Genomic DNA, 21736 nt, shown 5'->3' with positions numbered 1-21736 from the left:
AATAAGTTTTAAAATGGGAGAGTATTAATCCTCCCACTTCATTCTTCTTTTTTAGGATGGTTTTGGCTATTTGGAGTCTCTTTCCCTTCCAAATGAATTTGGGAACTAGCTTTTCCAAGTCTCCAAAGTAGGTTGTTGGAATTTTTATTGGTACTGCACTGAATATGTAGATCAATTTGGGTAGAATTGACATCTTAACTACATTTAACCTTCCTATTCATGAGCATGGAATGTCTTTCCACCTATTTAGATCTTTGATTTCTTTAACAGTGTTATGTAGCACTCTGTGTACAAGTCCTTTACATCCCTAGTTACATTCATTCCTAGATACTTGATTCTTTTAGTTGCTATTTTGAATGGAATTTTTTCCTTAATTGACTCCTTGGTTAGGTCATTGCTTGTGTATAGAAACATTACTGATTTTTGCACATTAATTTTATAACCTCCCACCTTGCTGAATTTATTAGTTCAAATAACTTTGTTGTAGATTTTTCAATATTTTCCAAGTATAGTATCAGTTATCTGCAGATAATGAAAGTTTTACTTCTTCCTTTCCAATCTGGATGCCTTTTATTATTTTTTCTTGCCTGATTACTCTCACTAGAGCTTCTAAATAATATTGGTGACAGAAGGCATCCTTGTCTTATTCCCGATCTTAGGGGGAAATCTTTCAGCATCTCACCATTGTGTATGATGCTGGCTATGGGTTGTTCATATATGCCTTTTATCGTATTGAGAAAGTTACCTTTGATTCCTACCTTTTGAAGCGTTTTTATCAGATATGATGTTGAATTTTCTCGAATACTTTTTCAGCAGCAATCCAGATGATCATGTGACTTTTCCCTTTCAATTTGTTAATGTGCTGTATTACATTAAATAATTTTCTTGTGTTGAACTGTCCTTGCATTCCTGGTATAAACCCCATTTGGTCGTGGTGTATAGTTCTTTTAAGGTGCTGTTGGATTCGATTTGCTGATATTTTGTTCAGAATTTTTGCATCTATGTTCATAAGGGAGATTGGCCTGTAGTTTTCTTTCTTGTAGCATCTTCTCAGTTTTGATAGTAAAGTAATGTTAGCTTCATAAAATGAGTTAGTGTTCCTTTTTCCTCAATTTTTTTGGAAAAATTTGAACAGGATTAGTGTTAGTTCTTTTTGAAATGTTTTATAAAATTCCCCTGTGAAGCCATCTGGCTCTGGGCTTTTCTTTGTAGGAAGATTTTTGATGACTGTTTGAATTGTGATTGGTTTGTTGAGATCTTCTGTTTCTTCTTGAGTCGGTGTAGATTGTGTGTTTCCAGGAATTTATCCTTTTCATCTAAGTTGTCTAGTTTGTTGGTGTATAGTTGTTCATAGTATCCTCTTATAATTTTTTTTATTTCCTCAGGGTCAGTGGTAATGACCCCACTCTTATTTCTGATTTTGTTTATTTGTATCCTTTCTCTTTTTTTCTTTGTTAACCTTGCTAATGGCCCATCGATTTTATTGATTTTTCTCGAAGAACTGACTTTTGGTTTTATTGATTCTTTCTGCTGTTCTTTTGTTCTCCCATTCAATTCTGCTTTAATCTTTGTTATTTCTCTTCTTGTGTTTGCTTTGGCATTAATTTTTTGTTCTTTTTCAAGTTCCTCCCAGTGGACAGTTAAGTCCTCAGTTTTTGCTCTTTCTTCTTTTTAAATACAGGCATTTAGGGCAATAAATTTCCCTCTCAGTACAACCTTTTCCGCCTCTCATAAATTCTAATATGTTGTATTCTCATTTTTATTTGGCTCTAGATAGTTACTGATTTCCCCAGCAATTTCTTCTTTGACCTACTCATTGTTTAAGAGTATGTTATTTAATCTCCATATATTTGTGAAAGTTCTTGTTCTTTGGCGGTTATTGATTTTCAGCTTCAGTCCATTGTGATCAGAGAAAGTGCTTTGAATAATTGTATGTTTTTAAATTTATAAAGGCCTATTTTGTGCCCCAGCATATGGTCTATCCTGGAGGATGTTCCATGAGCACTAGAGAAGAATGTATATCCTGGCGTTTTGGGGTGTAGTGAGCTATATATGTCTGTTAGGTCTAATTCATCTATCAAATTGTTTAAGTTCTCTGTTTCCTTGTTGATCTTCTGCCTGGTTTCTTTCTAAAGAGGAGAGTGGTATATTGATGTCTCCTACTATTATTGTTGAAATGTCTGTTGCTCCCTTCAGTTTTGCCAATGTCTGTCTCATGTATTTTGGAGCTCCTTTATTGGGAGCATAGACATTTATGATTGTTATTCTTCTTGGATAGTTGTCCCTTTTACTAATATATAGTGTCCTTCTTTGTCTCTTATGATGTCTTTACATTTAAAGTCTATTTCTGATATTAGTGTATAGCTACTCCTGCTTTCTTTTGGTTACAGGTTGTGTGGAACATCTTTTTCCATCCTTCTTTCATCTATATGTATCCTTGTGTGCAAGATGAGTCTTTTGTAATCAGCATATAGCTGGATTATATTTCTTAATCTATTCTGCCAATCTGTATCTTTTAATTGGTAAATTTAATCTGTTAATTCAAGGTAATTATTGCAAAGGCATTTCTTGAATCCGCCATCTTATTCTTTGGATTTTATTTGTCAGATCTTTATGTTCTTTTCCTTCTTTCTGTTTTTATCCTTTAGTTTACCATTACTAGTACACTTCAATTCTGTGCCCTCCTCCACACCTCCCTCTACTATCTTCTTTTTTCAGCCAGCAGAACAGCCTTTAGCATTTTTTGTAGGACTGATCTCTTGTTGACATATTCTCTCATCCTTTGTTTGTCTGTGAAAATTTTAATCTCTCCCTCAGTTTTGAAGGACAATTTGGCTGGGTACAGAATTCTTGGCTGGAAGTCTTTCTCTTTCAGGATCTTAAATATATCATTCTACTGCCTTCTCGCCTCCATAATGCCAGTTGAGTAGTCTGAAATCAATCTTATGTGGTTTCTCTTGTATGTAGTAGATTGTTTTTCTCTTGCTGCTTTTAGGATTTTCTACTTCTCTTCAATATTTGTCAGACTGATTAGTATGTGTCTTGGGGAAGGCCTATTTGGATTTATTCTGTTTGGAGTTTGTTGGGATTCTTTGATTTGCATATTTATGTATTTTATAAAGGTTGAGAAGTTTTCACCCATTATATCTTCCACTCATCTTCCTAGCCTTACTCTTCTCTTCTCCTTCTAAGACACTGATATTCTTATATTTGTGTACTTTGTTTTGTCTATCATTTCCCTGAAATCCAATTCAAATTCTTCTTTTTTTCATTTTCTCTTTTCTGTGTTCAAAATCAGTTGTCCTGTCCTCTAATTCACTTATTCTTTCTTCTGCCTCTTCAAACCTGCTGTTGTATGTCTCTAATATATTTTTATTTGATCTGCAGAATCTTTAATCTCTGTGATATCTTCTGTTTTTCTATTTATTCTTTCAAATTCCTCTTTATGCTCTTCTAGTGTCTTTTTGATCTCCTTTATGCTATTAGCCATCCCACTGGACTTTATTTAGTAAAGTTATATGAACATCTTTGGTTAGTTCTACAGTCTGTGTCTCCTCCAGTGTTTTAATTTGGTAATTAGACTGGGCTGTGTCTGTCTGCATCTTCATATAGTTAGTGATCTTCGGTTGTCTTCACAGCATATAAATATCTTGATAGGGTTACTTTGGATGTTGATTTCCTTCAGTAATCTAAAGCTTTATATTTGTGGAATGGGTGTGGAGTAGGATGGGAGTGTGTGGGGAGGGGCACAACAGTGTGGTGATAGGTTGCAGTGCAGGTATATGATGGATCATGAACTCTACACTGGTGCCTGTGAGCATGGAGCGCAGGTCATAGGGTTGTGGACATGTGGTGCTGGGGTAAAGTGCAGCTTAGGCAGGCCTTGGAACGTAGGAGCAAGGTGTGGCGTGGGGAACACAGAGGTAGGACGCAGCAGAAGGCAGATGGGGGTGCTGAGCGGATGCACGAAGCCTGGTATGTGGGCAGAATGCGGGTGGGTTCATGAATCTTTGTGGGTCATGGGTATCAGGGTGCGGGGTATAGGCCGCAGAAGTTGGAGCACAGGGAGGTTGGTGTGCAGGTGTGTCCTTGTGCAGGGGAAGGTGTCCAGGGGGTCCGGGATGTGGATGCATGAATGTGTAGGGGTGGGGCACAGGTTGCGGTTCGTGTATCAGGTGGGTGATGATGGGTGGGTGGAGCCCTGACACACATCCGCACGTGCAGGGGTGGGGTGGGGTAGGGGTGCCCGCTTGTGCAAGGTGGAGGCTGTGTGGCATAGATGTGCCCTAGAGCACCTGTCAGGTGTGGGAGAAGGGCATTTCTGCCATAGGGCAAAGGTGTGCACGTATGGTGGGGTGGTGGTTCATAGGTCGAGAGGCTGGTGCACAACTACATAGGTGCCTGGTGGGGAGTATGTGGCTATGCCAGTGCATAAATCTCGGGGGCCAGGGCCCTGGTGTGCCCGTGCATGGAACTTAGGGGTAGTGGGATGGGGTTGTACCCTTGTGGGTGGAGATGGGTATGGCCCGAATGCACAGGTAGGTGCTTGCCCAGAGCTGAGGGGGCATGGTATGAATGGGCGTGTTCGTGTGCATGCTTCTGTGGGGCTAGATGCTGATGTGTGTGTGTGGGCAGAGCTCAGGGAGTGCTGGGTGGGGTTGAGCAACTGTATGGGCTGGGTACAGGTGTGAGCAGGGTATGAAGGTGAGCCCCTCAGCCTGGAGGGGGCAGGGAGGGGAGGATGGGGGTTGAGGGGCTGGCTGTGTGTACCTGGGTCTCAGGAGGGGCAGGGCAAGACTGTGTGTTTGCCCAAGAGAGGTGAGTTGGGCTGGGACAGATTTGCACCCATGAGGAGGGGGCAGGGTTGCCCAGGGAGAGGGGTTGGGGATGGTGCTTGGAGTGCCGGTGGGAGGGATTCAAATGCATGGGGTAGGGGGAGTCACGGGTCTGGAATGTGGGGGAGGGGCAGTGCTTGTGAGGGTGGCACTTCAAGGAATGAAGCTTGGCTTACTTCCTTGTTCCAGTCTCCTTGTTCGCACACTCCTGATGGCTCCGGGCTTCCATTTGGAAAGGGGTGCTCTAGGCTGTTTGCACTAACTGGATGGTCTCTGGGTCTCTGCATCTCAATTCTTCTGCTTTTTCAACCAGACCCTCCCTATGTGGTGTAGAAGACCCTCCTAGATCACTTATACTCTGGAATCACTCTCCCAATCTTTTCTCTGTCCTTTCTCTAGCTGTTTTTTGGAGCAGGGATGAACTGAATCTATCCTATTCTGCCATCATCCTGGGAACTGGAACAAAAGATTATATTTTCAAGGGTCCATTCTACTGTGTCAGAATATTTTCATTAAGATGCTAGTAAGTCAGTGTCCTAGAATGGAAAAGTTTTGGCTTTCCCTAGTGCTGAACCCTCTAGTTCCTGAGAATTGTGAATTAGTGCAGATGCTCCAGAAGAAAATGAATGGTAATAAAGTATGAATTAATGTATTTTTCTTTGTTGCCAGAAGTAAGGGGAAAGGAATTATGAGGATATGTGTAAAGACCTATTTTTCCTTAGTAGGTGTGGAATTTCCAGAAGAAACAAACAGATCTCCTTATTGCCTTTTATAAGCATAGACTTACAAAGTTAGAAGCAGCCATGCAGGAGGCCCAGCAAACAATTGCCAGCCAGAACAAGTAAGTGACAAATCAAATTCCCAGATGTTTGGTTTTTTTTTTTTTTCTTTAAGAGATGCTATAGTCTTTATTTCCTTATGAGTGCAAGGCCTGAAAGTTGCTCCATGTGTGTTTGTGTTTATCATGGTAAAGTCAGGGAAAGAATTTTTCATCCCCTCAACCTCCGTTTTATTTTTCTTTCTTCCCTTGATGGGCCCTCCTCACTTTATAGTTTTCCTCTTCTACTTTCCCTGAGGAAAAACTGTTTCTTCAGAAAAATCAGATTCACACTAATAAAAATTAGTGATAATATTTAAAATGTTACCTTTGGGAAGGTATATTTTGGAAATCTTAAGCTAAAAGATGGAATCCTTGATGGAAATATTCAGACTTCCATATTGGGGGAGGTGGAGTGTATGTAAAAGGAAATGGACTATGCAAACTGCTCATTTTGTCCACTTGATTCTCCTCATTGTCAAACTTTGCCATTGTCACCGAATCCCTGATAGAAATAACTTGTACAGTGGCAAGCATCTGTCTGTAAACATCACTAATTAGATGATGATGATAATAATAATAATTAGGGTTTTAATCTTACTAACCTGCTGGAGCTGCTTGTTTGTCTTTTTCCTAGAGAACTGTCAGTCTTAAGGAAGGAAAATGAAGAGCTGAAGAAGTTTCTAGCCATCCTAAAGGTGAATGAAATAGATCTTACTATCATTTTCTCTCTTATTTTCCCCCATCTACCTAGCTGACTGTATAGCATAGTGTTTCCCAACCTTTTTCTCAGCATCGCAAACATAAAACTGATAATAATTGTACAACAAGCACACTGTGGTAAACTGTAGAGGCCGCAGAAAGCCTTGGGGTGGGCAACAGGTTAAAGGATTGATATCTTAGCATCCTTGTAACTGGTTCTTGAACATCAATGAGTCATGACACACTTGTTGGGAAGCTGTTTTATAGAAGAGACATCTATTGCAATTTTCAAGAACCCCAAGACAGTTCAGGACCCTTCCTTTCTTCACATTCACTCTTCCTTTCTTCTTAAGAATGTTCTGTATATTTGCATAATTTTCCAGTTGATCTCATTCCTGTAACTATTCTAGTACATTGTAATCCTGTCATCTTCCTTTCTCCTCAGCTGTCCCCAGATAATCTCCATATTTTCTCACATATGTCAGTCCACTGAGATCACAATAATCTTTACAAAGAACTAAAATTTTATTCTCCAAAGCTAATAACTTTCTTCTGTTGGGAATCTAGCAACCACAGTGAGGGACCATTGCAACTTAGTTATCTAACAAGTAAGACATTGAGGTTGATTGACTAGAACCCTTGATTTTCAGCTTCATTCACTCCCATTCTTTCCCCTACAGGAATCTCCAAGCTGGTACCAAGGAGGCAGGTCAGTTTATCCTATCCATAGCCCCTATGGAAAATTTGTGTTCATTCTTTTTTTAAAATTTTTTTATTAATTAAAAAAAAATTACAGAAAGAAACACAAACATTCCCAGTATGTGATCATTCCATTCTACATATATAATCAATAATTCACAATATCATCACATAGCTGCAGATTCATCATCCTGATCATTTCTTAGAACATTTGCATCAATTCAGAAAAAGAAACAAAAAGACAACAGAAAAATAAAACGAAAACAGAAAAAAAAAAACCGTACACACCATACCCCTTACTCCTCCCTTTCATTGATCACTAGCATTTCAAACTAAATTTATTTTAACAACTGTTCCCCCTATTATTTATTTTTATTCCATATGTTCTACTCATCTATTGACAAGGTAGATAAAAGGAGCATAAGACACAAGGTTTTCACAATCACACAGTCACACTGTGAAAGCTACACCATTATACAATCATCATCAAGAAACATGGCTACTGGAACACAGCTCTACATTTTCAGGCAGTTCCCTCCAGCCTTTCCATTTCGTCTTAGATAACAAGGTGATATCTACTTAATGCATAAGAATAACCTCCAGGATAACCTCTCAACCGTTTGGAATCTCTCAGCCATTGACGCTTTGTCTCATTTCACTCTTCCCCCTTTTGGTTGAGAGGATTTTCTCAATCCCTTGATGTTGGGTCTCAGCTCATTCTAGGGTTTTTCTCAATCCCTTGATGCTGAGTCTGAGTTCATTCTCGGATTTCTGTCCCACATTGCCAGGAAGGTCCACACCCCTGGGAGTCATGTCCCATGTAGACAGGGGGAGGGTGGTGAGTTTTTTTGTTGTGAGAGGCCACATCTGAGCAACAAAAGAGGTTCTCTTGGGGGTGATTCTTAGGCCTAATTTTAAAGTAGGCTTGACCTATCCTTTGTGGGGTTAAGTTTCATATGAACAAACCCCCAGATGGGGGCTCAGCCTATAGCTTTGGTTGTCCACACTGCTTGTGAGAATATCAAGAATTCAACTTGGAGAGGTTGAATTTTTCCCTGTTCTCACCATTCCCCAAAGGGGACTTTGCAAATACTTTTCCGTTCACTGATCAAATCACTCTGGGATTCATCAGACTGTTCATTCTTGACCCCTGTCTGTAACTCCAGAGTGGAGGTTGGGAAAATGGTTGATGAGTTTATCTTCTCTGAGAAAGAATTACCCTGAGAGAAGTACTGAACTCAAGTTTTGAATGTAATGCCTACTCTTTTTTTTTCTTTTTAAACTTTTTACTTTTTAAATTATATATTATAACATATATGCAAAGCAAAGAAATAAAAAAACAATAGTTTTCAAAGCACTCTTCAACAGGTGGTTACAGGACAGATCCCAGAGTTTATTGTGGGCTACCACACGATCCTCTCATATTTTTCCTTTTAGCTGCTCCAAAATATAGAAGGCTATAGGACTTAAGTACTTTATCATCACAGTCAACTTTTTTTCCTTCTTTTTTTTTTTGTGAGAAATAACAGGTGTATGAAAAAGCTATCAATTTCAAAGCATGGCACCACAATTAGTTGTAGAACATATTTCAGACTTTGACATGGGTTACAATTTCACAATTTTAGGTTTTTACTTCTAAATGAAGTAAAGCAGTACTTCTGCTGTGAAATACTGGAGACTGAAAGAGATATCAATTTAATGATTCAGCATTCATATTCATTTGTTAAGTCCTATCTTCTATGTATAATTCCACCATCACCTTTGATCTTTCCGTATCTCTTTACGGGTATTTGGGCTATGGCAATTCTAAATTTTTGATATTGGAAGGGTCTCTCACTAATATGGGATAGGCAGATGAAACTATCTGATGTTCTAGAGAGGCTGGGCTGGGTTTTGGGACTTATCTGGACAGGGGACCCATCTGGAGGTTGTGGGTTTCTGGAAAGTTACTCTAGTACCTTTCACAAGGTACTAGAAAGGGTACTTTCACAAGGAACCCTTGTGAAATCTTATATATTGCCATAGGCGTTCTTTAGGATTGGCTGGAAAGGTCCTGGCTGGGGGTTGGCCGATTATGATAGATAGCAAGGTCTCCCTGAAGCTTGCACAAGAGCAACCTCCAGAGTTGCCTCTTAACTCTATTTGAACTCTCTCTGCCATTGATTCTTTATTAATTACCCTTCTTTCCCCCTGTTTGGTCAGGATGTAATTATTGATCCCATGGTGCCAGGTCTGGATTTATCCCTGAGAGTCATCTCCCACATCACCAGAGAGACATTAACCCCTGGATGTTATGTCCCACATAGGGGACAGGGCAGTGATTTCACTTGCAGAGTTAGGCTTAGAGGGACTGAGGCCACATCTGAGCAACAACAGAAGTCCTCCAGAAGTAACTCTTAGGCAGGCCTGTAGGTGGTCTAAGCTTCTCCTCTATCTATGTAAGCTTCACAAGGGTAACCCTCATGATAGAGGGCATGGCCTATTGATTTGGATAACCCTAAAGTTTGACACCGTATTGGGATTCCCTGATGGTAAGATTTAATAGTTCCATATTCTTTCTCCCCTTCCGTAGGGGACTTTGCCAATTCTTTTTGATTGTCTGCTTAATATACTCTAGGATGTTTCCAGGCATTACAAGAATCTATGCAGGATTAAAGGACCTCTTTCTTATTCTGTGCTTCCTGTGTTTCAGTTGTTCAAATCAGCTATACAGATAGGTTGAATTAGATTATGCACTATGGAAAATTTCAGTTCCAAATCAAATAAACCATTCTTTCATTGGTCTCAAAGAGTATGTGTGGTTCTAAAATATAGACACTGTTTTCCTTGCCCCTGTGTTCTGAATTACTTTAATCCCAACCTGTTTGGCTTTGTTCTTATCTCTAAATATCAAGTTGCATATATAAAACAGCCTCTCAAAATCCAGAAATCATAATCACCATTCTGGACTTAATGTGTCTGCTCTAAAAGCTTATAATCTAGGCCCCTGTTTTCTTATAAGCATTTTCTAAAGGTGACTATACCATTGTTGATTTTTTGTTTCTGGCTTATTTTGTCTCATCATATGTCCCACATGTTCATTCACATCGTTGCATGTCTCACAACATTGTTCTTTTTATAGCAGCACAACCTTCGTTTTTAAGTATACATCATCATTCGCCAATCTACTTCATTGGGCATCATATAGAAGGTCCAAAGCCCACAGTCCATCAACATTCCCAATTTTAGATAATTTCATTGTTCCCAATAGAAAGAAAACCAATAAACACACCCTCGCCAAATGGGAAATCTAAACTTCCTCTTAACTCTTGTCCCTCACCCCGTTATTTACCTCTGCTGTTGCTGTGGTAGTGCTGATGTTAATAATAGGGAAAACTGTGTGTGGGAACTCTACTTTCTGCATGATGTTTCTTTAAACCTATAACTGTTCTAATAAAAAAATAAATTATAAAAAAAACTGTTATGGTCAGTAGAAAAGTGGAGAAGTTTTCACATAGGCAGATGTAAAGAGGTCTCATATGGAATCTTTGCTTCCATAATTTGGGAGGCAGTGTAATAAATGAGAGTAAGCAGTTGTGCTCTGTGTTAGTTTGCAAGCTGCTGGAATGCGATACAGCAGAACTGGAACAGTCTTTAAAAAAGGGAACTTAATAAGTTACAAGTTTGCAGCTCTAAGCCTATGAAAATGTCCAAATTAAGGCACCAGCAAGAGGTTACCTTTACTCAAAAAAGGCTAAAGGGTCTAAAAGACCTCTGTCAGCTGGGAAGTCACGTGGCTGGCACCTGCTGGTCTCTTTCTCCTGGGATTTGTTGCTTTCAGCCTCTCTTCCTGTGGGGGTTCCTCATTTTGCTTCTCTGGGGCTGGCTTTCATCTCTTGGCTTCCTTTGGCTCTCTTCAGGTTCTTGCTTGCTTAACATCTCATGGCGATGTCACCTGGACTATAAGCACATCCAGCATCTGTGTCTCTGTTCTCTGAAGCAACTCCTGTCCAAGCATCAATTACCTGCTCCCTCTTTCGGCTCTGAAGCTTCTGTTGTTTCTCCAAAATATTTCCTCTTTTAAAGGATCCCAGTAAACTATACAAGACCCACCTAGAATGGGTGGAGTCACATCTCCATCTAATCAAACGATCACACCAACAATTGAGTGTGTCACATCGCCATAGAGATAATCTAATCAAAAGCTTCCAACCTACAGCATTGAATCGAATACTACAAGATTGGATTAGGATTAAACCATGGTTTTTCTAGGGTACATAATTCTTTTAAACCATCACATGCTCAGAGAGGAAGCTATTATCTTTATCAACAATGATCTGATTAATCCTGTAAGGTGGCACTTAACTTCTGCCTAGATGAGAGCTATCTCTCTTTTTTTTTTCTTGTAGGTCAACCACACCTCGACCAGTGGGCATCACTTCCCCATCACAGTCAGGTAGAGAACATTTCCTCTGAGAGACCATAATGTGATTTTCCTAATCTTGTATATGATGTGAAACACCATACAGTTAGGTACCCACTTGCAAAGGCAAACTGACAAATAGGTAAACCGACCTGCTAGGCAAAACAGGTTGCACTGTTGATGGCACCTTTTCATTCTGCAGTATTCTCTTTCAGTTACTCCCCGACCCATTTCTCAGCATAGCAGCCAAGTGGTCAGGTGAGTAGAAAGTCTGTACATTACAGTTGTTGGCAAACATTGTACGATGAAAGGAGTATCTAAATGTGGCTGAGATTGAGACTAAGGAGACTTTGGTTCTACATAAAATTTTAACACTAGTTTTTTGTTGTTTTTGTCTCATGTTAAACAGTCGGTCCTCCTCAGTGGAGTCTATCCCTTATGGAGTGGCTGGTTTTGGTAGATTGGGACCAGTAAGTAATATTTATCTTGTGTTTGCAGATTGAACTTTCTAATGCTAAATGAAAGCAGAAATTTAAAGCAAAAGTCCTAAATTTATATTGGTTTTGGCATAAGTTATCAGATGCTATTGCCTGAACTACTGTTTTCTTTTGGCAAAGAGACCTGATGTTAGAAACTGACAGAGCGAATGAGTAAGAATAAAAGTAACAAGAGTGTTCAAGGACTGAATTAACAGTGTCCATTGGGTTTGTTTGGGAAGTCGTGAAGTATGGATCCTTGAACTAGCATGCCTACCCAGGGAGAACAACATATGCTTGAATGTGCACATAGAGTAATGGGAGAGAGTATGGAACCACAGAGCCAGGTTATATTTATTAATTATAATGTTTATTATTTATCCAGCAGGGAGGCAGAGGCCTGCAAGGAAGGAGTACTCCCAGAGACTCTTACACTGGTGAGAGGAAAAAAAAAAGATGCCAGAAATCAACATACTCAGTTTAGAAACCAGCAGGTTTAAAACCCACTCTGGTTTCCTGTGCATAATATAATGTCCTTTCACTTTGTTCTTTTAAATCGTGATTCCAGGTTTCGAGGCATGTATTACAAGTTCGAAAATAATGATGTTTGTGTTCTCAAACTGATGAGAAAATAATATGAGCAATAGAAAGCCATTAAAATCCTATGGTCAGGAGATGAGGGTAACTCTTGAGTAAAATAATTGACTTGGATTTTAAATGTTGCCACAAGATGGCAGTAGAAGTTAGGTTCTTTTAAAAGCAAGGTTAACTTAGTGCCAATTACCTCATTAGGATGTGTTGGCTTGTTCCCTGCATATGAAACATAAAACTATTCCCCTTAGAACTATTAGTGCCGTTACTATTTTCAAGGACATTAGCTAGTTCTAGGGAATACTTTTCAGAGAGGTTTTCCTTTTCCTTAACAAGAGGCAAACCTGAAATTCCCCATCCCTTTGTGGGTAACCATTTTTTAAATTCATCAGCGTCTCTTTCCAATTCTTGCACATTCACCCCCTTTGAAAAATGTAGATGTTCCACTCAATTTATTATTTTTGTAACGTTGGTGGTAATGTCCCCTCTTTCATTCCCAATTTTAGTAATTTAAGTCCTCTCTTTTTTCTTGGGCAATCTATTTATTAAATATATATTAACACATTCTTATTTAATGTATATTCTGTAAAAAAATGTTATTATTTCCTTCCTTCTGCTTATTTTGGGTGTCATTTGTTCTTTCTCTAGTTTCTTAAGATGAGTATTAGGTTATTGATTTGATATTTTCTTTTTTAATATAGACATTTACAGCTGTAAATTTCACTCTAAGCACAGTTATGTTGTATCCCACAAGTTTTGGTATATAATGTTTTTGCTTTCATTCATCTCAAAATATTTTCTAATTTTCCTCATGATTTCTTCTTTGACTCATTGATTATTTTGCAGTATATTGTTTAGTTTTCACATATTGTGAATTTTCCTAATTTTCTTCTGTTACTCATTTTAAATTGCATTTCAGTGTGGTCAGAGAACATGCTTTGTATGGTTTCACTGCTTTTAAGTCTACCATATGGTCTATCTTGAGGAACATGCCATGTGCACTTAAGAAAAATGTATATTGTGCTGTTGTTGGGTGGCAGGTTCTATAGATACCTGTTAGGTCTAGTTGGTAAAGTGTTGTTCAAGTCTTCTATTTCTATACTGATCTCCAGTCTAGTAGTTCTAACAATTATTGAAAATGAAGTATTGATAGCTCCAACTATTATTGTTGAATAGGCATATTTTACCCTTCCATTCTATCAGTATTCGCTTCATGTATTTTGGGGTTCTGTTATTAGGTATATGTATGTTTATAAGTGTTATATCTTCTTGATAGGTTGACTTTTTTATCATTATGTAATGTTGTCCTTCTTAGTCTCTAGAAACAATTTTTGTCTTTAAGTCTATTTTGTCTCATATTAGTATGACTATTGGGGTTCTCTTTTGTTTACTGATAGGTTGTTCAACCTATTTGCATCTTTCAAGCAAAAGTGAGTCATAGCCTATAGTTGGATCCTGGTTTTAATCCATTGTGCCTATCTCCGTCTTTTAATTGGAGAGTTTAATCCATTTACTTATTAATACTGATAAGGATTTACTTATACCATTTTGCCATTTGCTTTCTCTATGACTCATATCTTTTTTTGGGTCCTCAATTCCTCCATTACTGCCTTCTTTTGTGTTAAATAGTTATTTTATAGCATACCATTTTATTTCCCTTGTTGTTTCTTTTACTATATATTTTTTAGTTGTTTTCTTAGTGGTTGCCCTGGGGATTACAATTAACATCTTAATTTACAATTATGTAGTTCAGATTAATACCAATTTATTCTCAGTAGTACCCAAAAGCTTTGTACCTATATCACTCCATTCCCTCCACCTGCTTTTGTGCTGTGTACAAATGACATCTTTATAAATTGTGTACTGTTCAACACAAATTTATAATTATTGGTTTATATAGTTGTCTTTTTAGTAAGATAGGTTACAACCAAAAAATACATATTACATTGTCTTTTAAAAAAAATTTTTTTATTAATTAAAAAAAATTACAGAAAGAAACACAAACATTCCCAATATGTGATCATTCCATTCTACATATATAATCAGTAATTCACAATATCATCACATAGCTGCAGATTCATCATCCTGATCATTTCTTAGAATATTTGCATCAATTCAGAAAAAGAAACAAAAAGGCAACAGAAAAATAAAACAAAAACAGAAAAAGCCATACATACCATACCCTTTACTCCTCCCTTTCATTGATGACTAGCATTTCAAACTAAATTTAATTTAACATTTGTTCCCCCTATCATCTATCCCTCTTCCACATGTTCTACTCATCTGTTGACAAGGTAGATAAAAGGAGCATAAGACACAAGGTTTTCACAATCACATGGTCACATTGTGAAAGCTATATCATTATACAATCATCATCAAGAAACATGGCTACTGGAGCACAGCTCTACATTTTCAGGCAGTTCCCTCCAGCCTCTCCATTACATCTTGGATAACAGGGTGATATCTACTTAATGCATAAGAATAACCTCCAGGATAACCTCTCGACTCTGTTTGGAATCTCTCAGCCATTGACACTTTGTCTCATTTCACTCTTTCCCTTTTTGGTCGAGAGGATTTTCTCAATCGCTTGATGCTGAATCTCAGCTCATTCTAGGGTTTTTCTCAATCACTTGATGCTGAGTCTGAGTTCATTCTCAGATTTCTGTCCCACGTTGCCAAGAAGGTCCACACCCCTGGGAGTCATGTCCCATGTAGACAGGGGACGGATGGTGAGTTTGCTTGTGTTGGGTGCAGAGAGAGGCCACACCTGAGCAACAAAAGAGGTTCTCTTGGGGGTGACTCTGAGGCCTAATTTTAAGTAGGCTTGACCTATCCCCTGTGGGGTTAAGTTTCATATGAACAAACCCCAAGACTGGGGATTCAGCCTATAGCTTTGGTTGTCCACACTGCTTGTGAGAATATCAAGAATTCAACTTGGGGAGGTTGAATTTTCCCCCGTTCTCACCATTCCCCAAAGGGGACTTTGCAAATACTTTTCCGTTCACTGATCAAATCACTCTGGGATTCATTGGGGCATCACTGGACAAATCAACAAAATCTCATGTCTTACCCAAGGTTCCATGTACTTATCTTGTTCAACCAGGCTATCTACATAAGGTATATTAGGAAATGCACTAGTCAAAATATAAATTTTGTACCAAATAAACATTTTTTGCTTTAGTCTCACACATAAGTTGAAATTTTAAAATATTAATTACCATCTATTTTCAGCACCCTGCAGTAATGATATTCCTTTGTTCTTCCTCATGCAAAAACATTTTTTAAATTTGTACATTTAGTCACTGTCATTATACACTCTAGGCAATCCTAGATTATACCATCTCAATCTTTGTTGTCTATCTTTCTTCCTGATTTCATTTGTGCCCCCAGCCCTCCTCCCTCTATCATTTTCACATTCAGTTTCATTCAGTGTTTTAACATAATTGTATTACAGTTAGGTAGCATTGTGCTTTCCATTTCTGAGTTTTTACATTCAGTCCTGTTGCACAATCTGTATCCCTTCAGCTCCAATTACCCAATATCTTACCCTATTTCTATCTCCTGATGGTCTCTGTTACCAACGAAATTCTCCAAGTTTATTCACTAATGTCAGTTCATATCAGTGAGACCATACAGTATTTGTCCTTTTGTTTCTGGCTAATCTCACTCAGCATAATGTCCTTAAGGTCCATCCATGTTGTTACATACTTCATAACTGTATTATGTCTTACAGCTGCATAATATTCTATCATATGTATATACCACAGTTTGTTTAGCCACCTGTCTGTTGATGGACATTTTGGCTGTTTCCATCTCTTGGTATTTGTAAATAATGCTGCTATAAACATTGGTGTGCAAATGTCCGTTTGTGTCCTTGCCCTCATGTTCTTTGAGTAGAGATAGCATATAGATGGGTCCTGTTCCCTAATTCATTCTGCCAGTCCATGTCCCCCGATTGGGAAGCTTAATCCATCAACATCAGTGTTCTTACTGTCCGGGCTTTTTTCCTTTTGACTTTTATATGTCCTTCTAATTTTCCTTCTTTTTACCTTTACTCATGATCTTCCTTTCTACAGTCTTCTCCACACCTCTCTTTTCTGCCTTCGTATCTGTCTCTAAGTGCTCCCTTTAGTATTTCTTGCAGAGCTGGTCTCTTGGTCACAAATTCTCTCAGTGATTTTTTGTCTGAAAATGTTTTAATTTCTCCCTCATTTTTGAAGGACAATTTTGCTGGATATAGAATTCTTGGTTGGCAGTTTTTCTCTTTTAATAATTTAAATATATCATCCCACTATCTTCTTGCCTCCGTGGTTTCTGTTGAGAAATCTATGCATAGTCCATTGGGCTTCCCTTGTATGTGATGGATTGCTTTTCTCTTGCTGCTTTCATGATTTTCTCTTTCACCTCTGACATTCTGATTAGTAAATGTCTTGGAGTACATCTATTTGGATCTATTCTTTTTGGGGTACGCTGCACTTCTTGGACCTGAAATTTTAAGTCCTTCATAAGAGTTGGGAAATTTTCGGTGATAATTTCCTCCATTAGTTTTTCTCCTCCTTTTTCCTTCTCTTCTCCTTCTGGGACACTCACAACACGTATATTCGTGCACTTCATATTGTCATTCGATTCCCTGAGTCCCTGCTCATATTTTTCCATTTTTTTCCCTATATTTTCTCTTTCTTGCCGGATTTCAGATGTTCCATCCTCCAGTTCAGAAATCCTATGTTCTGTTTCTCGAAATCTACCATTGTAGGTTTCCATTGTTTTTTTCATCTCTTCTACTGTGCCTTTCATTCCCATAAGTTCTGTGATTTGTTTTTTCAGACTTTCGATTTCTTCTTTTTATTCATTCCTTGCCTTCTTTATATCCTCCCTCAATTCATTGATTTGATTTTTGATGAGGTTTTCCATGTCTGTTCGTATATTCTGAATTAAATGTTTCAGCTCCTGTATGTCATTTGAATTGTTGGTTTGTTCCTTTGACTGGGCCATATCTTCAATTTTCCTAGTGTGATTTGTTATTTTTTGCTGGCGTCTAGGCATTTAATTCCCTTAATTAGTTTATTCTGGAGATTGCTTGCATTTCTTTTACCTAGGGTTTTCTTGCCGGATAAATTTGCTGTCTCTCTGTTCTTTGACATTCAGTTCAGCTTTTTCTGGACCTCTAGCTTAAGTTTTGTTTAACATAGGAGAATTTTTCAGTTCTTGTTTTCTTGTTTCTTGCCCTGCTTGTATGGTGCCTTTTTCCCCCCACCCTGAGGAGGGTCTACATAGATATTATAGACCTCAGCTGGATTTTCCCAGACCAAACTGGCCTCCTATGAGTAGGAAAGATTCACCTGTGTCAGTTTTCCCTGAGGGTGAGACCCAGCAGGATGAAAGACATTCCTGTGAAGTCTCTGGATTCTGTTTTTCTTATCCTTCCCAGTATGTGGTGCTTGTCTGCCTGCGGGTCCCACCAGCATAAGATGATCGGTACCTTTAACTTTGGCTGGGGGCATGGTGGAGACCGAGGAGAGGTTGTAGGCTGGTTTTAATGGCTTCAAATTGCCAAGCCCTGGGTTCTGAATTCCTTGAGTGAGGGATTCCACCTGAGTTGGGCTTCACCCTTCCCTTGGGGAAGGCACAGGTTCCAGACAAGCCCTCAAAATGAGTTTGTTTCTGCCTATGCCTGGGGCAGTTGCAGCCTGAGGAGCCCTGCCGCTGTATCCAAAGGCAGTCAAACCTTTGTAGAAACACAGCCACAAAAACCTCTGTTTCCTTCTCTTTTTTTCCTTTTTCCTTCAGCCCTGCCCGCTTGGCGCAGGGGCAAAAATGAGTGACCTCCGCTTTGACCAGGTTCACCTGAGCTGGGGGCCTATTTTTAGTAGTCAGAATTTGTTAATTCCACAACTGGCATTTGGTTGGGCTCAGCCCCTGCTGCTGGTTAAGTCTCTTTCCTTTCTCCTCTGGGAAGCAGCCGTGGGGGAGGGGCACTGGCTGCTGCAGCTTGGGGAACTCATGGTTGTGGGGGGGCTTGCAGCCGGTCCAGCTGGCCCAGACTGGGGTACGCTGTGTGTCCGGTCACTGACGTGGCCCCAGGAGCTGTTCTGTATTGTTTCTGGTTATTTTCTAATTGTTCTGGAGGACGAACTAAAACATGCACATTGCTAAGCCGCCATCTTGGCCCAGAACCTCCACCTCCTACATTGTCTTTTATATTCATGTGTGTGGTTAACTTTACCAGGCCTCTTTTTTGCTTCATGTAGATATTAATTACTGTCTAGAGTCCTTTCATTGCAGCGTGAAGGACTCTCTTTAGTATTTCTTGTAGGTCAGGTTTGCCATCATTGACTTCTCTCAAATTTGTTTATCTGGGGATGTCTTAATTTCTCTTTCAATTTTTTAACCTTTTATTTTGAAATCCATTCAAACTTACAGGACAGTTACAAAAATAATACAAACCCCATAGAGAGAACTCCAACATAACTTCCATCCTGATTCCCAGATCCACTAATTTTAACTTTTTGCCACATTTGCTGTATCATTTTATCTATTTAACTATCTTCCCACTTTTGCTGTATCACTTTATCATCTATCTATCTATATATCTATACATACATACATTTTCTGAACACTTGAGGGTAGGTTATATATAACATGCTCTTTGAACACTCATTAGTGTCATGCACATTTCCTAAGAAAAGAGGATATTCGCTTATATAGCCACCCTGAGTGCAGTTAACAAGTTCAAGAAATTTAACATTAACATAAAGCTTACAATCTATATTCACATTTTTTCATTTGTCCCAATGTCCCTTTGAGCCTTGTCTTTTTTTTAATCTTATTTTTTTTTAATTGTGGGACTATATATACAACATAAACTTTGCCATCTGAACCGCTCCCATGTATACCATTCAATGGGATTAATCACATTCACAATATTGCAATACCCTCTCTACCTTTCATTACTAAAACTTTCCTATCTCCTCAGAATAAAACCCTATGCCCATTTGCATAAACTCCTCACTTCCCCTGCTCCCCAACCCAGGCACCCTGTACTCTAATTTCTGTCTAGATAAGTTTACATGTTCTCCAGTATTTTCTTTGTATTCTATGGGGCCTAAATTTTTTTTAAACATAACAACATACAAAAACAAACATTCTTACCATATGATCATTCCATTCTTGGTATATAATCAATAACTCACAATATCATCACATAGTTGTATGTTTATCACCACGATAATTTCTTAGAACATTTGCATCAATTCAGAAAAAGAAATAAAAAGAAAAAAACCTCATACATACCATACCCCTTACCCCTCCCTCTCATTGAATGCTAGTATTTCATCTACCCAATATATTTTAGCCTTTGCTTCCCCTATTTTTTTCTATACTCCTTATCATTGATCACTAGCATTTCAATCTACTAAATTTATTTTAACATTTGTTCCCCCTACTATTTATTTTTAATCCCTATGTTTTACTTGTCTGTCCATATTGTAGTTAAAAGGAGCATCAGACACAAGGTTTTCACAATCATACAGTCACATTGCAAAAGCTATATTATTATACAATCATCTTCAAGAAACATGGCTACTGGGACACAACTCTGTATTTTCAGGTACTTCCCTCCAGCCTCTCCAACATACCTTAACTAAAAAGATGGTATCTATATAATGCATAAGAATAACCTCCAGGATAACCTCTCGACTCTGTTTAAAATCTCTTGGCCATTGATACTTTATTTTTTCTCATTTCTCTCTTCCCCCTTTTGGTCTAGAAGGTTTTCTCAGTCCCTTGATGCTGAGTCTCAGCTCATTTTAGGATTTCTGTCCCACATTGCCAGGAAGGTTTACACTATGGGACCTAAATTTAGCATCCTAAATCTATTACAATCTTGTTTGCATTGATAGCAACCTTAACTTCAATAGTATACCCAAATTATATTCTTATACCCCTCTATCCCCCACCTTTAGGTAGTTCTTGTCACAATTTATATATTTATACATTATGAACCCCAAAATACTAATTTATCATTACATCTTTACATTTGCCTTTTAGATCCTGTAACAAGTAGAAAGTGGAGATACAAACCAAAAATACAATAGTGCTGGCATTTATATTTAACCATGTTATTACCTTTACTGGAGATTTTTATTTCTTCATGTGGTTTTGGTCTATTGTCTATTGTCCTTTCCCTTCAACCTGCAGAACGCTCTTCAGCATTTTGTTTAGGACCAATCTAGTGGTTACTATCTTCCTCGGCTTTACTTTATCTGGGAATCTCTTAATCTTGTCCTCATTTTTAAAAAAAAATAGTCAAAAAAAAAGCACTGTTAGTAATTTGTCAAGTTATGTGAAATGGGATTTGCACAGATAGATTAGAAACCCATTGAATCACTAGAACCAGAAAAACAGTGATTTAGAGCAGCAAAAGGACTTTCCGTGAATTAATAATAAATAAGCTATTTGGTGATGGTAATTATAGCATTTATAGCTACCTTTGATTGATACAAATATATCTGAGAAGATCAATAGGCATGAGTTAGGGAAACCCAACATTAATATAACATATCACAAAAATAAAATAAAATAAATGTATAGAACATATCACATAATAGATCTTCACTGAAGAATTGCACTCACTTTAAATAGTTGCCCTCATTTTTTAGACAGTTTTTCAAGATATAGAATTCTTGGTTGGCAAGTTTTTGCTTTCAGCCCTTTAAATATGTCTTCCCACTCCCTTCTTGCTTCCATGGTTTCTGATGGGAAATTGGCAGTTAATCTTATTGAGGTTCCCCGGTATGTGATGTGTTGCTTCTCTTGAGGCTTTCAAAATTCTCTCTTTATCTTTGGCATTTGACACTGTGATTATAATATACCATGGTATGGGCCTGTTTGGGTTTATCCTGTTTGGAGTTTCTTAATTTTCTTGAATGTTGTTCTAGTTTGCAAGCTGCCAGAATGTGATATACCAGACAGATAATGGCTTTTAAAAAGGGAAATTTAATAAGTTGCAAGCTTACAGTTATAAGGCCATAAAAATGTCCCAATTAAAGCAAAACTATAAAAATATCCAAATTAAGGCACCAATAAGAGGTTACCTTCACTCAAGAAAGGCTGATGAAGTTCAGGGTTTCTCCCTCAACTGGAAAGGCACATGGCAAACATGGTGACATCTGCTAGCTTTCTTCCCAGGTTTCTTCTTTCATGACACTCCCCCAGG

At 38.3% G+C, this 21736-nt stretch overlaps 1 protein-coding gene across 2 annotated transcripts in view; it reads left to right on the top strand.

Annotated features, from left to right (window-relative positions):
- RNF212B (ring finger protein 212B) overlaps positions 1-21736 on the top strand; it is a 96405-nt gene that overhangs the window by 68416 nt on the left and 6253 nt on the right. For both annotated transcript variants that reach the window (XM_077127181.1, XM_077127182.1), the window contains exons 5-11: positions 5561-5676; positions 6290-6350; positions 7035-7063; positions 11442-11488; positions 11671-11713; positions 11865-11925; positions 12317-12368. In XM_077127181.1, the coding sequence (XP_076983296.1) occupies positions 5561-5676; positions 6290-6350; positions 7035-7063; positions 11442-11488; positions 11671-11713; positions 11865-11925; positions 12317-12368 (409 nt within the window). The remainder of the gene's footprint in view (positions 1-5560; positions 5677-6289; positions 6351-7034; positions 7064-11441; positions 11489-11670; positions 11714-11864; positions 11926-12316; positions 12369-21736) is intronic.

Source organism: Tamandua tetradactyla, chromosome 14 (genome assembly GCF_023851605.1).
Source record: "Tamandua tetradactyla isolate mTamTet1 chromosome 14, mTamTet1.pri, whole genome shotgun sequence".
Classification (NCBI taxonomy): Eukaryota; Metazoa; Chordata; class Mammalia; order Pilosa; family Myrmecophagidae; genus Tamandua; species Tamandua tetradactyla.
This window is presented reverse-complemented; position numbering and strand designations above follow the sequence as displayed.